General features: G+C 35.1%; 1 protein-coding gene across 3 annotated transcripts in view; it reads left to right on the forward strand.

Moving 5' to 3' along the window:
• fray (oxidative stress responsive kinase frayed) overlaps window positions 1-24,347 on the forward strand; it is a 105,960-nt gene that overhangs the window by 33,152 nt on the left and 48,461 nt on the right. For all 3 annotated transcript variants that reach the window (XM_089090524.1, XM_089090522.1, XM_089090523.1), the window contains exons 2-3: window positions 4,535-4,807; window positions 20,749-20,861. In XM_089090524.1, the coding sequence (XP_088946650.1) occupies window positions 4,535-4,807; window positions 20,749-20,861 (386 nt within the window). The remainder of the gene's footprint in view (window positions 1-4,534; window positions 4,808-20,748; window positions 20,862-24,347) is intronic.

The following is a 24,347-nucleotide window of genomic DNA, read 5'->3' on the forward strand; positions in this document are numbered from 1 at the left end:
AAAAAGGGCCCATTAAAGTGTAAATTCAGCGGGCTTTTGCCCTTTTTAATTTTCTAAATTATTGAGAGATATACTCGCCCCCCCCCCCCGCAACGCCCATCATTTCCCCAAGCATTTCAGATTGACATTTTGATATTGCCATTTTGTTCAACTTAGCTGAAAGGTCTGGAAATTATATCGTTGAGTATGACAACCCTCCCTCCATAGCCCTCAGGACAAGGGTTGTAAGTTATGTCTTTGGGGCATTTAACGTTTTTATACAAATTTTTGTCGTAGAAGCTTTAAAAATGGCTAATTCGATTGGAAATTGAGAGGACTTTTCCCTTTTTTATTAGTCGAAAGTGATCAGAGGGGCAAATGTCTCTCTCCACGTCTATCGTTTCCCCAAACACTTTCAATCAAAATTTTGATATAGGCATTTTGTTAAGCCTATCAGAAAGGTCTGGAAATTATGTCTTTGAGGATAACGAATCTCCCCAGCCCTCAGGGCAAGGGTTGTAATTTGTGCCCTGGGGACGAATAGGGTTTTATAGAAAGTGGGGTTATATAAACTTCAAAGGGGGCTTATTGGATTGGTAATCAGACGCTCTAGTGCTCTTTTTAAGAGTCAAACTGATCTGAGGGCAGTTACCCTCTCACCCCGACACACACGCCATATTGTCCCGAAATGCGTCTAATAGAAATTCTGAGATGGCTATCTCAGAATTCTATTCAAAATAGTCCAAATATTATATAACAAGGCTTTTGGGGTTGAAAAAAACCCCAGAGCTTAGGGGCAAGGGTTTTAAGTTATGCCCAAGGGGTATTAAAGGTTTTTATGGAAGGAACGGTTGTTTAACTTCAGAAGAGTCTCATTATTTCTTCCTAAAAAAGACAATTTCAATTTAAAATGAACATAAATTAATAAAAAAAACTTTTTGCACAAATAAGTTGTTTTTTTTTTAAGTAAAGAACTCCATTAAACCAAAAATAGAATCAAATAATAAACCAAGCATACAACTACCAAAAATCAGTACCACTAAAAAAATGAAACCCAAAACAACAGAAATTAAAATAAGTCAACCTCAAAACGAGCAGAAATTAATCTAAGTAGGGTTCTAAACCCTATGCTTTCTAAAAGTCAGAATATAATTTGTACTTTACTGAAAAAATTCTTTTAAATTTTTTCACTTATAACTTTAATAGAACAAAAATTAATTAAGATTTTAAGTAATAAATATCAGCAAATGTGTATTAAAATGACAATGCACATTTTTTTCAGTAAATTCATTTGAATTTTTTTCAGTAAAGTACAAATTATATTCTGGAGTTCTTTCCTTTTTTTGAAAAACTTATTTGTGCAAAAAGTTTTTTGATTAATTATTAGCAAAGACGGTGGGAGCAGTGAAGATGTTAAAAGTAGAATAGCCAAGGCTCAGGGTGTTTGTTTTTTCACAGTTAAAAAAAGTTTGGGAGAATAGGAAGATAAGTCTACAAACCAAGATTAGAATATTAGAACCTACAGTGAAATATGGCTCTGAAGCATGGGCGTTCCGAAAAGCGGATGAAGATTTGCTAGATGTTTTCCAGAGAAATTGCTTAAGGATTGTTCTGGGTACCCGGCTGACTGACCGTTTTCAAACAATAGGCTGTACGAAAAATGTGGTTCAATACCGCTCTCTAGGGCTATAGTGAAAGAAAGGTTGAGGTGGCCAGGGCACGTTGTGTAGATGAAGGATGATAGAATGCCGAAGATTATTCTGTTTGGCCAACCGTCTAGGGAGAAACGGAAAGCAGATCGTCCTCGTCTGAGATGGGAAGACGTCATTAATAAAGATTTAAAGGACATAGGGACATCGTGAGAGGCTGTAAAAAGGGAGACTTTGAATAGATTGGGATGGAGGAGGAGCGTGCGTAGCTGTATTAGCCTCAGGCGGTTTGGTGCTGCGGTGAGTTGTTAGCAGTAGTAGTAGTAGTTAATGCTAAGTTAGTGCTACAGCTGAACACTGCTACTTTGTTTTCAAATAACATACTAGACTATAACAGGATTTTTTACGCAGAATTTCCTAGGGCTATGTGTTTTACTAGCATAGAGTTTTCTCTGTCTGTATAATTCAGTGTTATTTTTGTCTAGTTGTTAAAATGTGGTTTTTAATGTCTTTACTTCTTAGTTTTGGCTTTTTATTTTCAATTCTATGTATTAAGGGTTTTAAATTTTTGTTTTTACTTCTGTTATTTTTAGATACAATTTTTTATCTTTAACTTTGTTTTTACTTAGACATTAAGGATACCTTGTTATAAACACTGGCAAATGACCGTTATTCACTATCGTTTGTTCTATTTCCAAGAACATAAGGTTCCCTGTTTCTGGCAAGTTATTTTTTTGTAAAAATATATTTCCATTTATGTTTAAGAATAAAATTAAAATATGGAAATATATTAAAACATATAATTATTTTTATTATAACAATGAGCTTGTTAAAATAGTACAACCTAAATAACTTGGTTTCTTATTCCAAAACACTAAACAACAGAAAGAGAGAGGGAGGGGAGAGGGACAAAAACATATATCTAAAATATTCAGTGAAACAACATGCACATATGCGAAAGCTCGAGACACGTAAAAAAATCAGGCACAAACTCAGATCTAAGTTTGTTTTATATTTAGAGTTTTTCATTGGCTTTATTTGGAACTCTCTTTTTCTCGGCACAGTGATCTGAATAGGGTCCGTAAGAATATACATCTTTTCTGATTAGTAGATTTTTCTTAGATATAAAAACTGAATACTCGTCATTGTAATCTATTTAGACATTATTTTATTCGTTTTCTAAAATTGTTATAACAAGCTAATATGTTTTTAATCCACACTTCATAGTAAAATTTAAAAGCAAACACAGCCAAAAAAAAAAAAGAAAAAAAGATTGATCATAAGAACAGATGGATGTACATATAAACAATTCAAAAAGATGAAAACTATCAAACTCAAGAACTTAACACAATGAATGGTAAAAAAGAATTTAGGGGAGACTTGGCAACAGAAATGCATTTTATTCCATGATACACTTAAACATCTGTTGCAGCTAATTATCAAATATCTACTTATGTGCAGGTGCATCAACTAGAGCTGCTTCAGTTTTTATTTCAAGTGCATTGCCCTTTAGTCCATTACTAACGTTATAAATTACCTGTCTCATACAGTCAATGATTTCAAGATTTTTTGAATCTCTATGACTGGTATATTTATAAGCTTTGTTCCTGATATTTTTTGTTTAGTTGAAGTTAAAATTCAATAGGTGTAAGTACATAAAGCAAGTACGTAAATTAAACCCAGAGCTATTCCTAGGGTTGGTGCTGCCCTGGGAAAATTAATTACAGAACTCCCCTTCCGACACATATATAATAAAAAAAAGTAGAATCAAACTAAGCCACAGCAACTTTGCTTTAGACTTTTTCTTTCCCTCTCCATTTTATACGATCCCCTCTCCATCTAGATTTCAAAAGTTCCTTTTTAGGATTATTTTCATCGAAAGACCTTTTTTTGATGTTTCCATTGAAAAAACTGATAAAATAGCAAATATGTCTCCCCCTAACATTTTGGAAAACAATTTTCCCCTCCTTTATTTTTCGGGAATTAAAATCTCTGAAGAAAACTGCTTTTAAAATGTTTTTCCCAAGCAAAGTTTAGCATATTTTTAAACGCTCATATTATATTATCTTTAAATTCAATAAATTCAGCTTTTGATATCACCGAAACATTTCAGCCTTATTGCGATGGAAAACGAAAATGACATAATCCTTTCTAAAGCTTCAATTCAGGTTAACATACATGTCTGACACAACTTTGATTATTTAGACATTGCTAGCTTATTCACTTCAAATTTCAAGTAATATTTGTATTTTATGAATTTAGTTATTTATATTTTAAAGGCCTATTTTTTTAGTTTAGTCAAAATTAAAATTTTGAAAGTATAAACCCATTTTCAGAGTATAGGAAATGTCCGACTTTAATCAGAGGATTTTCCTAAGCTCTGTTTGAGACCTTTTTTATTTGTATGCTGGCATTATCTTCTTTTTTATTTCAACTAAGTTAGAATATTAACATTAGAGGTATCACAAGCCAAAAAGTTTAGAGGTAGGGGGGGGCAATGAATTTTATCGACTGGCCAATTTTACTATCAAGAATGCTTAATTTTTGGTTTACCAATTGAGACAACTCTTTAGTCATTTCTTCCCGTTGGCCCCTTACCTCTTAAAAAATTGAGACGAAGAAACAGGTCCCCTCCTCCCGTGATCTGTGACACCCCTGTTAATTTCAAAGACACATTTCAATATTGAGCTTAGGGTTTAAGGGCTATTTTTGCTAGACTCAAAAAACTGAATTACAAAGAAAATAAAGATTGATCTTAATACTGTACAAAATATCTATATAATTTAGAAATTTTCAATTTATTATCTCATCTCATATGTATGGCATACTAGGCTCTTTGTCATTTAAAATGCACCTTGTGTACCAAAAAACAATCCTAAAACATACTGAATTCAATGCTAATTTAGAAATAAAGACAAATTCAAGCGGCTCAAAATTAGAAAGAAGTGCCTCTCACGCGACTTCTTCAGACGACGACATCTCTTTGATAAGCATAACTGTTAGAGGGCCTCAAGAATTTATTTACTGGCAACATCAGCAGCAACTACTCTTCCAGAGATCTATCTCAAAAGAGGAAAAAATTCCTTTGAAAAGACCTGCAATGGTTGAAGCCAGCTCATCCAATTCAATAACTGGATGGCCTAATGGCCCAGAACATTATGAAATTGGGGAATCTATCGGTAAGTTTCTGTTCAAATTTTTCAGACAAAAATTTAGTGATTCTGAGGCTATCTCTGTGTTCAATAAGCTTGTCTATATTGACCTAGATTCCAATAAGCTGTAATTTATCCTTCTTGAGGCAGGCCCAAATAATATGTTTTCTACACATCACTCCTGTTACAACCCATGTACCCATTAATTTAGTTAGGCTAACAAAGACAAAATCAAGAAATGGAAGAACACATGGGAAGTGTGTAATTTAGGCTAGGTGCAAATTAGGGGTAGGGCTGAAGTATAGTGGATATAATTCTAGTTTATCTACTTTTTGCTTTCTTAGAAAGGGGTTAGGTTTTGAAAATGAAACTTTCAGGGATGGGTCTTCAGACTAAATTATGTCCTGGCAAGGTATTTTGAAGTAGCCTACATACCTTCACTCCTTCTCCCTCTAGTGGGCAGACATTAACATAAGTAAAACCAAAGAAAAAGCAACTGATAACTGAAAATTAAGGTAAAATGTTTTTGTCTTAATTTCAATAGGTAGTCTAGGCTATAGGCTAGACATGTCAAGTAGACAAATTTTTAAGACTTAGAAATCAGATAAGGGTTAACATGGAAGTTTGGCAATACCTTCCCAGAGTATGTTTTGGTAAATAGGCCTATATACCAAATCATATTATTGAGTTTCAAATCAAGTGAATAGGCCTATCCTCCTGACTACCGGCATAGATATAGGTATTGAAGACGCGTGATTTTTACACCACATGTGTTAAAAAAATCGCTGATTTCAAAAATGACCTTAAAAATTTTTTCACTCCCCTCCCCTCTCCAAAATCTGTTTTCCACCCCCGTGGACATCGGTTCCCAACGGAGTAAATCAGAGAGATAAGTCGACTATATAACACTTTTATTTTCATCGAGAAAAAGAAACAGGAAATTTATTTTCCATGGTTGTTTACTGGTGAAAACAAGAAAAGCAGTTTCTGTCACCAACAAGACATAGAAACACTTTGCATTCAACACACCACTACCTTGTCTTCATTGAGCAGCCAGGAAGGCTGCACCTCTTCGTGTCCTTTAGGTCTTGGTATTCGGGTAAGTGAATGGCTGCTCTACCTCTCTCAGGTGGTAATGGTCGGCGCTTTTTGAAATCACCAGCCGACGCTACTTCACAATCGTCATTTTCCTCGACATACTGCTCCAGTTTCGGCCGACAGAGATGGTGCTCTGCAACGTGAAAACGGTTTAAGATAAGTTTGTTCAAGCTTGGACTGGTATTTTCTTCATGAGCCTGCATCTCGATGAAACCATTTGAGCATGCAGCATCAATAAAATGATGAAGGAATCTTACGGTCCATTTTCTAGTTCTTTAAGTGAATCGGTAATAACTGATCATACGGTCAACTATGTCCACTCTACCCATGTACTGGTTGTAGTCAGCTATAGACCTTGGGCAAGAGAATATGATCCGCTTCCCCTGATTTTTGTCCCATCTTTCCATTATTGTCTCTGCTTCTATTGCCTTACTATTCGAGCCTAGTGTCACAATTCTCGTATCAAATCATTCCGTGATGGCTAGCTTCCTATCTTCTGGCACAAATGCAAAGCTCGACCCTCTCACATTCTTCTTCATGTCTTTCTCTGGATTCAGAGGTATGTTCTCCCTTCCAAATCTTTTTCGCGTGATTTTGCCAGTTGTATTTATCTTCATTTCGCACAGACGGTCGAGTAGTTTTGTTGAGTTGAAAAATCGATCAAAGTAGAGGCAAGATCCGGGTGGGAGGGTTTGAGATACCCTGAGTACGATTCCAGCTGCAAGGCCATGGCATCGCATATTTTCAGGAAGCGTAGTAGCACCCTGATGAATCTCGAAGTCAAGTATGAGGCCCTTCTGGTTAGCCAAGACAAAGTTTTTGAGGCCGACGGGATTTGACTTATTGGGTGCATACTACCTTAAAGACGTTTCCTCGAAATTGCGATCATCTGCTTATCAATTAAACAATTTTTGTCCCTCGGGAAAGAAAGGCAAACGGTACGGAAAAGGTCGATAATTGACTGAACTCTCCACAACCGATTGTTCTTCTTAATGTCGTCGGAAATTTCTTCATCTACAACAAATTTCAGATTGCTTCTTAGAGTGAAGAAACGGTTTTTTCCAATATTTTCTGCTATCTGGTTTACACGGTACTGTGCCTTCCAGTATATTTCGATTTGAGGTTATTTGAGATTGCCCATCAATATTACAGCTCCGAATAAGGTCTTTAGTTTGTCAGCAGTGACATTCAAGCTCTTGTTGGATTTTTTTTTATAGGTGTAGTTTGTGGCATATGCTGTCTCATCGAAAAAAGACTGGGGGAAGTACTGTGCGAAAAACTCTTCTGGTTTCCAAACAGAATGGTCAGTAAAGATAACTTCATCTCTTACTGAACTCAACTGAATCTCAAACCTCGTGCTTTCCCTCCATTTCATCAATTTTGGTCGTTTCATAGGTCGCTGCAATATTCGAGCCCGCTTGCCTAGAGGTATATCATCTTAAAAATCAGACTCCAGTTCAGATACTTCCTCGTCGATGATACTTTCATCGCCTGGAAGGAAGGCGCTGTTAGGATCTTCATCTTCACTTGTATCTTCAAGGTCTATCTCGTGGGGCTCAAAGAGGTCATCATCACTTTCATTTGCAGAAAGGTCCTCAACATCACTGGCATCGATGGTTGCCAAGGCATCAGGCACGGTAACTACAAGAGAAAACATAGTTTTCAGCTTTTGAAGGTGACCATAAGTGAAAGTTAAGAAAAGACATTAAAATAGGAAGTTCTTCTGTTCTGAGAGATAAGAGATAAGAGATATTTATTTCAAAAAAATCGCTATCACAAGCCCACAAAGGGCCGGATTCGGAGTTTGGAGTCAACAACAAATAAATGGTTACCCTGCAAATGCAAAGAACAACAACGAAATAGAGAAAACCATAATGAACATCATTTAAAAGTCAATAATTAAAACTTTAAAAAGTCAATTAAAAAATTAAAAAAAAAAAAAATTTGTCAAACTACACTTAGAGAGAGAAAAAAATGCATTAAAAACTGGTCAAACTAAACATAGCACAAAACATAAATGCATTTAAATTAAATGGGATACTAAGAAAGTGTCAGCAATTAAACTACAGTAAATCAATAAAAGAGTTAAAGACAATAAAAGCTGGTCAAGAAAGGGGGGGCGAGCAAAAGAGCACAAGAACCTGGGCAGTACCATCAGCTAATAAACAACAAAAGAGGGCAAAAAAGAAACTATTGAGGCATTTTATTCATTTTCTCTGTAATGAAGGGGATAAAAGTTCTTTCGTATCTGGAATTAACGCAGCGAATGGAGGACAAAGCAGGGATGGGCTCAGAAACAGCTCGAGGCGGCCGTATTCTGGATGGGGAGTGACGTTTGGGGAAAATACTTGCCGTCCGAGGGTTTGTTATGGCATTTTTTTTGCAAAACGGAGGCACAACGAAACCCTCCTTTGCTCCAGGGTTTTCAGACTAGCTTTTTTTAGGAGCAGAGAGTAAGGCACCTTGCCTTCTTTGAAAATTATTCGCAAGGCCCTTTTTTGAATTGATTCGATTTTTTCCGATTCTTCGCGACTCTTATCTTTCTTCCGATTCTTTGCGACTTCCGATTCTTCCGATTCTGTCGACTCTTATCTTTCTAACTTCAAAATGCTTGATTGAGAACCGATGTCCACGGGGGTGGACATTGAACTTTAGTCGCACACCAATAGATGATGTAATGGATATAGGTGAAAAAATCTCTCCCAAAAAGAAGTTTTAACCCTTCTAAGGAAGCTTATTTTTTTCCAGGCTCCACCTTTCATTCCAAGACCAATTAGGAATTTTCTTACCTCTTGTCCTCCTGCTCTTCTTCGATTTTGAACTTTCCTCCATTTCTTTAGTGCAAAAACCACTCTTCCACTACCAATAACAAGCTGAAAAAAATCACAGATGGCAAGCCAGGTACGCTGGTTCCAACTGTAGTGCGTAGATGACGTTCCAACCAATAACTATCGCGCTAAAAAAAATTAACTGTATGTCCACCCAGAGGGACAAGGGTAGTCAGGAGGCTATACCATTATATGCCTTTTTTATGCTGATTACAAATATAACAACCATTTCTATTGGAAATGAATTTTAGCCCCCCCCCCTATATATTCCAATTCCGGATATATATTTGCACATATGGGGGTGGGGGTTAGATTAGGTTAGGGGGGGTGAAAATCATTTCCAATAGAAATGATTATTGTATTTGTAATCAGCATAAAAAAAGGCATTAAATGGTGTATTCACTTTATTCCTAACTCAATAATATGATTTGGTATATATTTACCTATGTTTTTGGCTGTGGATTCATTACTGAAAGTTTTATTTTTCTAACCTAGCCCCTTTCCAAGATAGCAAAAAGTAGCTAAACTAGAATTTTACTAGATAGTAGAAGTGCCTTTAAAATAAGTTAACTACATTTTTTTATGTATTCTGAAGTGAGAATTATTTTAACATGTTTCCTTCTCAGTAGCCCCAGTTCTGGGCTTATACTAAAAACCTATTCACAAAGAAAACAAAGCACCATCAAATATAGTTCAAAATAGCAGTTATAAAAGATTTAGGTCTATTATTTGTCAATTTAATCAAACTTGATGATTTTTAATTAATACCTATTGAACATTTGACTTAGAAAGAATTGATTAATAATTGTTGGCATGCTTTAACTACTTTTCTCAACCCATTTCTTTGTGCAAAAATAAGGAGTTTGGTATTATGCTAGGGACTATTAAAGGGCTTTAAATTGGATTTGTGAGTAAAATTGTTATTATAATTAGAAAGGGCATAAAAAAGGCATATGGTAGTATGCTCACCTTACCTTAGTTATAGAATCTCTTATATATTTACTAGAAGCACTTTAAAATTTGCTGAGAGGAATGCCAAACCAATCAAACCACACTATGTGCATGCTGGTTGTCAAAAGGGCATATCAGTAATATCTAAGGGTTGGCTAATGGTTTTAACTTGAAACTTTCAGGAGTGTTATTTCTACTTTTACTATTACCTTAAATCACATTGTCCAGTGAAATAAGGAGAAAATCCTGTAGAGTTGCTGGTCAGTGACAATGGGGAGCCATTGGTTTGGCAGTGTCCCACTCTGTATTCCATGGTTTGGTGGACCAATTCTTATCAATGGCAAACCTGAATGCATCAACAGAGGAAGCAGTGACAGATGCATTGGGAAGACCGCTCCAGGGGGCCACTAATCTATTGGAGAAATAGTGGTTGTGGAGTCTGCTGTGAGCTCTCTTCCAGAGCAGTTTCTTACCATGCCCTCTTGTCCTGGATGATTTGTCAAGTTGGAAAGGCTTCTGAGAAGAGGAATTGGCATGCAGTAGCTTGCAAGCCATGATGACATCACCCCTCCATTGTGTGTAGACAAGTGTTGGGAGCTGTATTTTGTTCAGGCAAGATGGATAGTTGAGGTTCTTACATCCATGAACAGCTTTGGTTGCAAGCCTTTTGAACAGACTTTATTTTCTGTTGGTCACCCTTGTTCATGGGTGTGGCCACACACATCCCAAATTCCAATAATGGTTGCACAAGACCCTTCTATAGCTTTGTCATGACTTTGGAGAATCTGCTATGTACTGTATGCTTAATTATTCTAAGGGTCTGAGATGCCTTGGTAACCACTGCTTGTGTGTCTGTGGAATTTTAATTCTTCATTGACACCTATTCCCAAATCTGTTTCAGCTGCCAAAGAAACAATCAATTGCCTAGAGCCATCTCCTCTACTCGTATGGTACTGCCACTTCTCATTCTTTTTCCCAAAATGTACTGTCTTGTATTTCTGAATGTTAAATCCAAGCTTCCATTGGTAGGCCCAAAGGGAAAGTGAATCCAGGTCTTCCTGTATGGTGGCTCTTGTTGCTGTTGAATCTGCCGGCCCAATAAGTTTTGAATTATTGGCATAAATGCTGATCTTATTTCTTACAGCCTGTGGAGCATCATAAATGTAAATATTGAAAAGTATTAGGCCCAAGATTGTTCCCTGGAGCATGCCACTGTAATCTCCAGTAACTTCTTGGGGGAATTCTCGCCCCTAATTTCCAAACACTTTAACTCTCTGCTTTCTTCCTGAGAGGAACTGCATCACCCATTCACAACCTCCACTTGTATCCTGGTAGCTAAGAGTTTTGCCTTCAAACAGTGATGGCAAACATTGTCAAAAGCCTTTGCAAAGTCTAATAGGATCATATCAGCAGGGATACTCAGGTCTAGCAGTTCAGTTACACATTTGTGTGCATCAACAAGATTTGTCTCAACCAAGCGTCCAGCTCTGATTCCATGTTGGCTATCAGTAAGTAGTTTGTTGTCAATAAGGTGTTTCGTAACAGCAGTATTCACAATTCCTTCAAAGATTTTACTGACTATCAAGGTGAATGGGTTGGTAATTGGCAGTACAGATCCTGCTTCCACTCTTGTGAACATGTGTAATATTTGCATTTTGCAAATCTTAAGGGACTTGTTTAGCATCAAGAGACTTGTGGAACAGTTTTGCAAGGTGGAGGGCAAGCTCCGCATGAGCCTCTTTCGAAGTCTGAGGGTGAACCCCATCAGGACCAACTGACTTATTTGTGTTCAATCTTTTGAGCCATGATTTCACATCCAAAGTGTTGACAGTAATAATTTGCATTGGTTTCTGAATATCATATTCTGGCATCAGATTTGTTTTTGACACTGAAGCTAAAGAGTCCTCATACCTTCTAGTAACTTCTCATGTAAGGTAGCAGACTTTATTTTGTAATTGTTTGATTTTGTCATTATTTACCTGCATTGGGTTGTCCTTTTACCTTTTCCATAACTTTTTTTTTTCTTTTGGACTGCTAGCTTGATTTTTCATGTGATGAAAGGGAGCGTTTTGGTCTTTGTTTCCAATGGTTGTTGTGTGTTTTGCGGTTGTCTCACTGAGGACCCTTTTCATCTCAGGCCAAGCTCCCTCTACATTGCTCTTTTCAACCACAGGCCAATCTTGGTTAGCTAAATCCTGCCTGACCTTGTTATAGTTTGTATACTCTTACTTTCTAAAATTGTTTGTCTGCAGATACATCTTTAGTTGACAAGTTATGGCTATATGGTTGCTTGTACCAAAAGGTGGTTCTGGGTCTATACTTTGGATTGCCTCCTTATCTTTGACAAGTAGGAGATCCAGGAGAGATGGGTTATTGAGGAGTGGGCCAATCTAGTCATCATTATCTCTTATAGCAGCATAACTACTAACCCATTGAATCTGAGGGAAGTTGGAGTCTCCAACAATTACTATATTATGTCAAGGATGACTCATAACTGAACTTATAGAATTTGCAATTGCAAGGTGAGAATCTTTCTGACAGTGAGAGCTTGGGCTTCTATAAATGCAACCTACAATTAAGGGGTGACCCTTTAGATCAATTTTTGTCCAGACCTGCTCTACCCACAGCTCATACTGAGAACCAAGATTAAGGTTTCCCACCTTCAGTGATGATTTGACATACAGGACAAGTCCTCTTCCTTCTGGTTTCAACAGGTTTTAAATTATTCTGAATCCAGTGATCTGGATTTGTACATCAGTCAGTGGCACTAAAGTATACTTTGGTTTAACTTCAGTATAGGCAATCATGCTCACTTCAGGTCTTGCTGATACTACAGCTTTTATTTAATTCATTTTTGTGGTGATGCAATCCACATTATTGTAAAGCACAAATATTCTGTCTTCATTTTCAATACAGGCTTCACTAATATTACTGAGTTCTGACTTGCAAGACTCAAAAGTAGAACTATCCAATGGTTCTCTGTTATGAATACTTGGTAATACTTTATCCTTACTTAAGTTAATCTTTCCTTAATCTTTCCTTATTTTGCTGGACAATGCGATTTAAGGTAAGTTGTGTTGTGAATTATTTGAGCTGGAAAAAATATTGATTGAATTTGATAAATCATTGGGATAAACAATAGACAAAGACAGGGGAACAGTTAGTTGGGCTGACAGCCCTCAGCCATTGGCCAGTTTTTTTTTTATCTGAGCTGAACAGGATGGTTGGTACTTGTTCATAATTTGGGTGAAGTGAGCTTCAGCCTGGGCGAGTATTTCTTTTGAGAGATTGGTTGAGGCTATCTCACTGGCAATATCCAACTTCTGCTGGGGTGTCAGGGTGACTTTTTCTAGGGCTAACATGTTGAGCATAAAGAGGCACATCTCAGATAGGATGTTTTCACTATTAGGGGATTGGGTTGACACTTCTTGCCTATATTCTTTCCTTGATGTGGGTATTCATGGGGGGTAATTGTTCTTGCTGATACAAAGGGGAGATACACCCTTTGTTTGGGTTTTTGATTTTTTCCTATTTTTGTTTTCCTCAAGGGTTGGTGAATGGGGCAATGGGAAGTGTTGGCTGCTCAAGGGGTACTTGATTGATTGACACCAATGGAAATAGGTACCAGAGGTTCTGATCTATTATGCATGATTGAGACTTGACTTTGTATTGCTCTAGCCTCCATAGCAGCAAAAGTGTAAGGTATTGACCTTTCTTTGGCAATTTTTATAGCAACAGCTCTTTGTTTGTATGATGGACATTGAGACTTATCTGATCTATGAGGGCCTTTGCAGTTAATACATTTGGGTTCTTCTTTGGGGCAGGTAGCTTCCTCATTATGTTGGTTATTACACTTTGCACAGGCTATAGTTTTTGAAGAGGAAAATTCAGCTATATGCCCTAGATTTGAACGTATATGGCATTGGATAGGCCTCAACTGGTAGGCTTTGAAGGCTTTTCTTTGGCCAAACAACAACAGAGGTTGATTCAGATTTACCCCCTTGTTCAAACCAAATAGGAATGATTTGCTGATTATTTGGCCTGTAGTATCAGGTTTACCTAATCTAGAGACACTGATTCAGGCTCCCCTTGGCTATTTGTTTGGCCCATGGCCAGCTCCTGTAGCACTATGTCTGTTGGGACATTGTAAATAACAATTTTGGTCTCCTTTTTGGGAGGAGACCAATAACCACACTTGATAGACATACTTAAAAGATTAGTAATTATCAGAAGTTTTTGGATGCTGCTTTATCCTTAAAAGAGGTTAAAATTGCGCCATTTTTATTAACATTCAAAGAGAATTCTGATTTGATTACTTTTAAAATTGCTAATCTGATTTGGGCAATATCTTTGACAATAAAAGGTTGCTTGGTAGAAATCTCTAAGTATAGTTGGGGGGAGATATTGTGGTCTTTCTTGGCCTGGGAATTGAGGGGTTTTGCTGGAGAAATGTTTTTATGTTTCTTAGCATTCCAAAGGAGAACTTCATGACAGTCATCCGTGGTTTTTTTTGTGTGTTATAAATAACATCATACAATGGGGGAATACCCTCACTTTTAGTATTAGCACCAACAGTTATAATGGTGTCATTCATGAAATCTGATGATAAGAATCTGAAGGACTCAGATTCGGATTCAGAAACTGTTGATCCTGTTCTTGTTAAGGAGATGGGGGGGTCTTGATAGAGAGTGATAAGAAGATTGGAACAGACTTACTATTTCATCTCCTGTTCCTATAACCAGGTTTCCCTTCTCTGGCGACTCCCTAGGCGGGCTCAAAAACATTTATTCTGTGGTTTTGGCTGGATTTTCAAATTCGTCCAAAAGAAAATTATTTGGCAACTGCACAGCAGCAACAGCAACAAAGAAAATTCAAAATATGGGAAGTTGAAATCTTGGGGGAATTAAAGCTGTATATCACCAGTTATAAAACACACAAGGAGATTAAAACACCAATATGAGTTGCTATGATATAACACTTTAGGGTCTATTAAGTAGGAAAATAACACACTAGATTTGGAAAAATGTCTTTGACACTCAATTTGAGGCAATAATCCACAATTCAAATTTCACAATGTCACATGGGTTTGTTGATCCTCATGCAACTCTGACTATAAGTTTGACCATCTATGACTAGTTGTAAGTTTGACTAATTGCAACAATAACTACATGGAAATGCAGATATGAATGTAAATCCACTGCTACTGCAGCTACTTGGAAGTGTGACTGCAAGTACTTGTGAATATGAGTGCAACAACTTGCAACTAAAAATCCAACACCTCATGACTTCAACTGCTACTACTTGTGTCTGTGACTACAAATACTACTTGAACTGTCACTATTAGCCTATAACTAGAACCATTAAACTAAATCAACAGAGTTTTAACTGAATCCTGCTTGTCAAAATGGTATAGTGCATTCAGATTTTCAAAAAGGCTTATCTGCAATATCTCACAAATTGCAAAAGTCATTTAAGTTGAAAATTTCAAGGAATATTTAAGAGGATGCTAATTAATTCTAAAGACATTAGATGTATCCAGGTTGTCAAAACTACATATCTTGAATATTCCAAGAACAGTTAGGGAAGAGTATCAAGATGAAACATATAGAGAATCTTCAGAGAGATGTTGAACTTCAACACTATTTCCAAAAAGTTGTTAATGGATATAGTTGGAATATCTCAGGAACAACTAAGATTAGTAATTGGGAAATTTCAGGAAATGATGATTAGGGCATTGAACTGAATCAAAAGACACAATATACATTTTGGTTGTCAAAATAGCATGTCAACAATAGGGCCGCTCTTTTGGTCTAAGATCTAACATCTAAGATATCACATATTTCTACAAAGATTTCCATTCTTTCAAATCATCTTTGTTCTTAGGTCTTACAGCCCACTGATGTAGGGAAAAAGTGTAAAGGGTGCCATCTTTCTGCCATATAGAACAATGATGAGATAACTTCGATGATATACTCATCATTGTTCTTAGACCACTGATCAGAGCAGAATGATGAAAGACGTTTGCAAAAGAACGCTATAAGATGTAATAAGATGTAAGATCTTGGTGCTAAGATTTCACTTTTAAGCTTTCTTTGTCAAAAAATGTAAGATCTGAGGACTAAGATGAGTAAAAGAACATCCCTAATATCTCAGGAATAGGTAATGGTATTAAGTTCAAACTTGCAGAGACTGTTGAAGGGATATTGAACTTAAAATCAAAATAAAACTATGTGCATCCCAGTTTTCAACAGGCCATATGTGCTATATCTCAGGTTCAGTTAAAGGTATTTAGTTGAAACTTTTAGGGGATATTGAGGAGCATGTTGAACTTTTACAATTAAAACAAAAAGAAATTAATTAAGAAAAAATGTTCTTAAAAACAAAGCTTTTTAAAGAAATGTAAAGAGCAAGACAATCAGAAATGAAGTCCTATAATAAGTCAAACAGAAAACAACCAGAAATTACAGTTGAAGAAAAATTGAAATAAAAAATATATAGACATTAAAATAAATGACCATATAAAAAATAAATATAACAGTCTCTGATGTAGGTGAATAAATTAGTCTTAAAACATGGAAAAATTAAAATGAATATTCAAGCCAAACTTAAAAAAAAAAACAAAAATCACTGCAAACAGGAGTTTTGCTATTGCCCCTCCCCTGACCAGGAAAGTTACTGCCTATTGCATCATTTGCACTTACTGAGAACAAAATAGATGAAAAAAACATAACATTGAAAAATGAAAGTAGAATACTATTAAATAAATAATTGCTGACATTTCTGGGAATTACTATCATTATACATTAAATGTCCAGTTTATTTTCATTTATTTTCGTCAGTTCTTTCCAGTTATCTTGACTATTAGAGTGATATACCTATTATTTGTTGTCATTGTTTTGAAAAACTAAAGCAGGCTCTTCAAAATACATATAGTTCTTGAGAAAACACAACTGACACAATAGGCTTTAGAACTTTACAGTTAGGGGAGAGGAAAAGGGGTGCCAAACTCCTGTTTGTAATAGATTTTGTTTGTTTTTAGTTTGACTTGAATATTCATTTTAATTTTTATTTGTTTTAAGATTTATTCATTCATCCATATCAGTATCTGTTATCTCTATGTTAGATATCATTTATTTAAATTTCTGTTTGTTTTGGGTTTCATTTATTCTTAAATTGTAGTTTCTGGTTGTTTTGAGTTTGAATTGTTATAGGAATCTATATCTTATGTTACTTAAAAACTTCTTTTTAGGAAAGTTTTAAAATTAATTGCTAGAGAAGTGAATATTATATTTGAAAAGAGCATCAAAAAAAGAATAAAATGATACCTCTCTTTTTGCTTGATAGTGGTTCCATCAGAGGAGCCATAACTCTCCAATGTTACCTAATTCTCCAGCTGATCAAATGCTTATAAGAAAATTACATGCAAAAAGTTCTTTTTTTTGTCATATTTTGATGTTTCCTTAAATTTTAATTTTATTTTCAACAATTTTTAAATGATATATTTATCCAATTATTTCACAATGCCATTTTGCTACAGAATAGGTAAGGAAGAAAATGCCCAATTTAGCAGAGGTGTAATGCCTATTTACAGCAAGAAAAAGGCTTTGTTTGAACCCATTAAGAAGAGGGGAGGGGTACAGTTGTTATACTAACAACCATTATATTTAGAAAGGGTATTGATATAGAGGTGTAATGGTAATATTTTTTTGTCATTATATTTCTTTCTTCTCCGTATAGTAGTCAGGTTTAAATCTCCAGCATTTTTTTGGGGGGGGGGTGAGCGGGCCCATAGCCATAGAGTCACGGGGTAAGGGAGATATAATAAGATTTTATCCACATTATTAGGGGGAGGAACAACTGCCTCATTGGAAATGGGATTTCCCATTCTAAGCACAATATTATAATTGCAAAAAAGTTGTGTCATATACCCTAATAGGGTAAGATATAACCATAGGCTCTTTACAAAATTTTGCTTTTCTGTTGGTTTGCATTATGTTTTACTCATTTCTCATCAAAATTTAGTTAATAATACAAAATAATGCCAACTTAAAACAACAAAAAAAGATTAATTTTCTGTGTGTATATGGCTCTATCTGTAGCCCAGGGTTCTATCTGATAGTACTGTTCATTGTATTTAGAAACATTGTTGACTATTCCTTTGTTATTATAGTGCTTAGTTCAGAGTGCAATTCTAAACCAAAAATCACCTCCTTCCAAATATGATAATTGCTACTTCTAGCTGTGTAAAAAAAGCAACAAATATTTCAACTAATGAATTAAAAGCATTATTTGCAAAATTGACATGTGGTATTTGGTAGGCCTTTTGAAAATTTGAAATAGTCTACAAAAATGAAAATTTTGGTGGATTTCTCAAGAAAAACGTATTTTTTAGTAGATCAAAGCCTCCCTAACTGATTTATCTGCCTTATTATTCTGTCACAGACAGACACCAAACCAGTAAAAAGTTTATGAAAACTTTTTTCTCTATGTAACTGACAAGATAGTGAGTTGTTTTTAAACCAGGTTTTCATTTGATATTTTAAGAGACAAACACCAAACAAATCAGTCTATTGAAAACCCCATATTAATATGCTGAATCGAGAAAGTTGTTTTCATGCATTGTCATTGGTTGATTTGCTTTCCAGTTTGTCAGTAAAACACCAAAGTGAAAATATGACTTTAGTTAGTCAATGGTTGTATTTTGGGGCAATTGGAACATAATTTTGAAGCAAGGAATATGCATAACAAAAAGTGAAAACATTCTTTGTATCTAGTGATTATTTTTGTGATTATATAGTTTAAAAAGCAACATTAGCATGAATTCCAGCTTCATGTCCAAAAAGACAAGTCATGTTTGAATTGTTGTATTGAATAGAACAGATTGATTTTCTTTAAAAAATGGAAAAACCTTTGTATTAAATTACAGAAGTGGGAAAACTAAAATGTCCTGTGGCAGTTATTGTGCCTTCTTCTGAAGGTAAAGGTAAAGCATAGGCTTTTAGATTTTACAACCCCTACTGTGGTACTGATCTCCATTTAATGGCCCTTAAGCTAGGAAGTGAAATGGTGAGGGGAAAAACCAGATACTTTTTTTTTGTAACCCATCTATGTTTGAGGTAGTATCATTGTATACATGACCAAATAACAAAACATCAAAATTGCTGTCTGGGCTACTTTTAGTATTCTCTCCAAACTTTGTGCGTGTGACTTTGTTGTTATCTGACACAACCATAAATGGGTATACACAATAAAGTTAATTTTAATCTTGTTCATTTTGGGTCTTTTTAATACTGCCTTTGAAATTCTAAATTTATAACTGCCACAATAACTCCGCTCCCAGCCCCATAACGGGGCCCAATGTAGGCTTTGATTGAATGCAAAAGTTTGCTGATTTTTTAGTTTGTGTTATTTTTTGTGTCTATTCCTCTTCCACATTTGGTTAAGTTTCATAGTGCTATGACATATAGTGCTAAGCCATATTAACCATTATAAACTTGGATCATATTAAGTAAGAAAAAATGGTTTCTTAAATAACAACCAAGACTTCATTAAAACCACATTTTAGTTTTTAATCCCAAAATTATGACACAGCTCAATTAAAGCAACTGTAATTCAACGAATAAAAATATTAATCATCTAATGAAGTAAGAATGTTGTTATTGTTATCTAGTTCAGAAGAGGATAAACTAGACTGCAATTCAAGTTAAAGACAAATGTGGGTACCTGCTCTCCATAGCTCTTACATTCAATAAGCTCTGACCAATTCCGTGATTATTTTTTTTCATAGGAGGAGGGGATACTAAATAAAAATACTAACAATTTTTCCATTATAATCCTAAGAATTGTAGGTTAATTTTGTCAATCAAGAAAAGGTAATATTTGTGTGCTGAAAATATTAATAGTCTAGCCTACTTGTCAAGACTGTTAATCCACCACTGAAATATATTGGTATATGTAGTATAATGTTGAGTGTTGGGCAACATGATTGGTAATATACCTGTTCCTGTCTGCTACCTTTTCACTCACCTTGCTGGTGTTGGCTATTATATACCCCTCAAATGCTTTTTCAAAATGCACAATTCTCCATCTGGATTCAATTATCCAATCATCAGTACCATATTCCTATCATAGATTTCTTATTGCAAGCTGTTAAAAGCATTTATTCTTAGAGGGATATTCGAGTCACAACTGATAGCAAACTTACTCATAAGCACTGATGGAAAAATTGAATAGACTCTTAGGTTGTTAGAGCAACTTTCTGATCCAGAAAACTAATCACAAAAAAAAACTTTACACTGCACTTCCATCCCATATGGAATTTGGTATGCCTTCTACATAACCTTAATATATTAGTCACTGTAATCTGCTGGTGTTGGCTATTGAGTTTTTCAAAATACAAGGTTCTCCATCTGGATTCAATAATCCAATCATCAGTACCATATTCCTACCATATATTTGTTATTGCTAGCTGTTGAAAGCATTGATTCTTAGATGGATTTTTGTGTCACAACTGATAACAAACTTACAAATAGCACTGGCAAGTGGCAAAGCTGAATAGACTCTTAGGTTGTTGGAGCAACTGTCTGCTCCAGAAAATTAATCACCAAAAAAAACTTTACACTGCATTTCCATCCCACATGGAATTTGGTATGTGTACTGCATAACCTTAATATATTAGTCACTGTAATCCGCTGGAGAGTGTTCAGTGAAGAGTCACCGAAATATCAACACAGCTAAAAACCCTACCACTTGAGAATTACCTAAAAAGGTTCAAGACTTAGTACCAGAGGTAAACTAAACTTTCAAGATATCGAACCCTTCAGGGCTTCCTTCTTTGTATAATGTGTTTGTGCGATGTAACTTCCTATTCCATTAATGTTCAATTCCTAATGTATCTATAAATAACATTTAAAGCGAAAAAAAGTATAATAAAACCCACAGTGACAATTAAGAAGATAATTTTGTGAATGTCTAAGAGACTTAATCTATTCTGGATTCTTGATCAATTTTTATTCTTGATTTAATTTTTCAGAGTGGATTTTTCAGAATACTTGTGTGATGATTAACTTATACCAAATATATAATTTTTAGGTGTTGGAGCAACTGCTGTTGTATATTCTGCCATTTGCAAACCTAGAAATGAAAAATGTGCAATCAAAAGGATAAACCTAGAAAAATGGAATACATCAATGGAGGAATTATTGGTAATGTTACATTGATGTAATCCAATTTTGTTGACTGTGTTGAAACAAGGTCATACCTACTCAGAGGTGGATGGAAGAGTGGAATTCCCTCTCCTAAAAGACTTCTTTATATTCCAACTAAAGTAAACTGGCCCCTGTTTAATCTTTATTGACATGAAGAAATATTTTTGAACAATTAGACTCTGGCATGTGCACATGAGTTTCTTTTCCAGGAAAATAAGATTATATTCATGAAGACAGTAGCTTAACAGCACAAATACTTATTATGTGGGAATTTAGAAAAAAATTATGTAAATTATGGATTTTGGGTATTGACTTGGTCCAGAGCGCCTCCCAAATGTGTACATGATAAGACTTCTCCTTGGGAGAAAGTCTAATTCGTTTTCCCATTGTGAAACTTGATTGACCCTACACTGTTTGCAGATTTTTTGGATTAATCTCCAATTTTGCCATCATCATTAGAATTCCAAAATATTTGGCACAATATTTTATAATTTACATCTAATAATGAGAATGGGATGTAATTTTCATTAAATCTCTAAAGACATCAAAATAAAAAAATTTCCTTTGGATCCATCCAAATTCTATACATACCTGAAAACCTATAGGTTTTTTTGTTGTTGTTTTAAAATTATGAAGTTTTTAGGGAAGCATCACATTTTTGTCTGTTGAAATTGTTTGTAAAACATAAACAATTTTTTTTTCCTAAAATAACTGCACCTTCTTAAGCTGTTTGGTACCATGTTTTAGCCAATTTTTGCTTATTATTCACCTGTGTTTTTGTTTATAATTTAGTGCCTGCTACTGCCAAAAACTACACAAAAAGACTTTTCATTTAAAATTAAATTTCAGTTTTTTAATATTTTTAGATATGTGTATGTTTGTGTAATTTTTTACTTAAACATTTCAAACAATTCGATTTCATATACATTATCCTCGATACTTAAAGGACGATCGATACCATAAATGTCATTTTGCGATTCTTAGCGCAGGCTGACAGTCCCAAAGACAAAGGGCCCATTAGCAAATTTTACCAACACCACAGGGAGGTTCCAAAGCAATTTTGGTAAAAGCTGGTAGGGAACTTTAGATGTGTCAAACCCTGCGCAAACCAGGTTTAGAGAGAGGAGAGGATGCCCCCAAGGTTGCCCAACAAGTTAAATTGTGGTAGAGGAAGTGCCCTGTAGTTGCTAATATTTTTCCTCTAAAAATTGCTCTTTCATCGTTTGTGACATTTTGATGAACGGATAAAAAAAGAAATATGTCTACTGCCATTTTTCGACTAATTTTGACCTCAATGTTTAATCGGATTTGTGAAATCAGTGTTATTGCTGGTACCACAGTGCTTGCTAAAAAAACTGATATAGAAACATTCTTTTGATTTGTTGCAATGCTGCACAAATATATAATGACACTATGATCTATTGCTTGCAGCTGTATGTTGCGTAAAGATGCTTACATCACTGAGATTGCATCACCCAATTCTTTCTGTTAAGCTAATTTCTTCTCTTAAAACTATTGTTTCTAATTAATTACAAAAAATGCTTACACGAAAATACTGAACCTCGTATTGATTTATTTTTTGGTAAAAGCTATGTTTTGAAGTTTACCTTTGTTGTTCGGCCGAAATTTGGAGGAATTAGATGTATTTTTCGTAAGAATCGTTGCCTCAAGAATCTCTTGTTGGTCCTATACACGTTTTAATTCATATTAGACTACAGAAAGAATACTTTTGTTGAGAGCAGTGACGTCAAATTACCAAATGTAGAGGCGGTGGGGGGGAATTTGTTTTCAAACTAGGATTGGATAGCTTCGGTGGGTTTTTTCAATTTTTTTTTTTTATAAGAATGTAAAAAAGGGATTTTTCCAAGGAAATAATTTTTCTTAATCTTGGAAGAGGCAAAAAATGTAAGGGGAATATCTCCTCCATTGACGCTACTTGGGAGCGTTATAAGTTTTGGGGAGCGCTATTCTTCTACCCTACAACTAGGAAATGTTTTCTAAAGTTTAAAGCAAAGCCAGCGAGTTGTTTAGGTCTCCATCTCTATTATCTGATTGATTGCCACCATTAAAAAAAAACACACTTTTCAAACATTTCATGGTAACGAACTGTAAGTAAGGAGCGACCCGGCTCATTAGTAACCAAAACTCTAAAAAACGGGATTTTGACACCAATAGATGCATAAAAAAAATCAGATTTTAATACTGATTTCAAATATATAAGTTTCATCAAGTTTAGTCCTACCCATCAAAAGTTAGGCGCCTGAGAAAATTTGGATCATTTTCAAAAAAGGGAAAAAGACCCCCTAAAAGCTATAGAACCTTAATGAAAATCACACCATCAGATTCAGCATATCAGAAAACTCTACTGTACAGGTTTCAAGCTTCTATGTGCAAAAATGTGGAATTTTGTATTTTTTGTCAGAAGAAAGATCACGGATGCGTGTTTTTTTTGTTTTTGTTGTTTTTTTCCCAGGGGTGATCGTATCGACCCAGTGGTCTTAGAATATCGTGGGAGGTCTCATTCAAACGGAAATTAAAAGTTCTAGTGCTCTTTTTAAGTGACCAAAAAAAATGGAGGGCAACTAGGCCCTCTCCCACGCTCATTTTTTTTTCCCAAAGTCACCCAGTCCAAATTTTGAGATAGCCATTTTGTTCACCATGGTTGAAAATATAATAAATATGTCTTTTAGGATGACTTAATCCCCCGAAGTCCCTGGTGGGAGGGCTGAAAGTTATGAACTTTACCCAATGTTTACATATAGTATTGGTTATTGGGAATTATATATACGTTTTCAAGGGCGATTTTTTTTTCTGGTAGTGGGGGGAGGGGTCGTGGGTTATATGGGAGGATCTGTCCCGGGAGTAAGTGGTCAGGGGGGAAGGGACAGTGCTATGTCAGGGGTGCCGGGTTTCCCAGCATTATTTAAAAAAAGTCAGAAATTAAATAAAAAATAAGCAAGTTTTTCAACTGAGAGTAAGGAGCAACACCAAAACTTAAAACGAACAGAAATTATCAAGTTTATCATTGGGTTTGCCCCCTAGTCAATACCTCGCTCTTTAAGCCAAATGTTTTTTAGTACTGTCATAAGAGCTATTTATTCGAATTAAAGGCAATTGGGTGTAAGAGTTCATTTTTAAAGATTTGTAAAAAAATTAGAACTTAATAGTAAAGAGGATGTTTTTGAAGAGGGGGTGAACCCACTAATATACGTATTAAAGAATATAGAAGTTCGTTATGTAAGTTAATTCGTAAGTTACGTATATTTATTACTAATAAAAATGTTCGTATCTAAAATTTAACAATTTTGAGAAAGCCATTTAACCAAATAAAAGTAAAATTAATATGCATTTTTTTTAATTATTCATGTACGGTGAGCCAAAATCAAAACCTCCATTAATTCAAAAACGTTCAAAAATTAAATTAAAAAAAACTAGTTTTTTTTTTAACTGAAAGTAAGGAGCAACATTAAAACTTAAAACGAA

This window comes from Artemia sp. Qi Xiang Cuo, chromosome 6 (assembly GCF_049724085.1).
Source record: "Artemia sp. Qi Xiang Cuo chromosome 6, ASM4972408v1, whole genome shotgun sequence".
NCBI classification, from domain to species: domain Eukaryota; kingdom Metazoa; phylum Arthropoda; class Branchiopoda; order Anostraca; family Artemiidae; genus Artemia; species Artemia sp. Qi Xiang Cuo.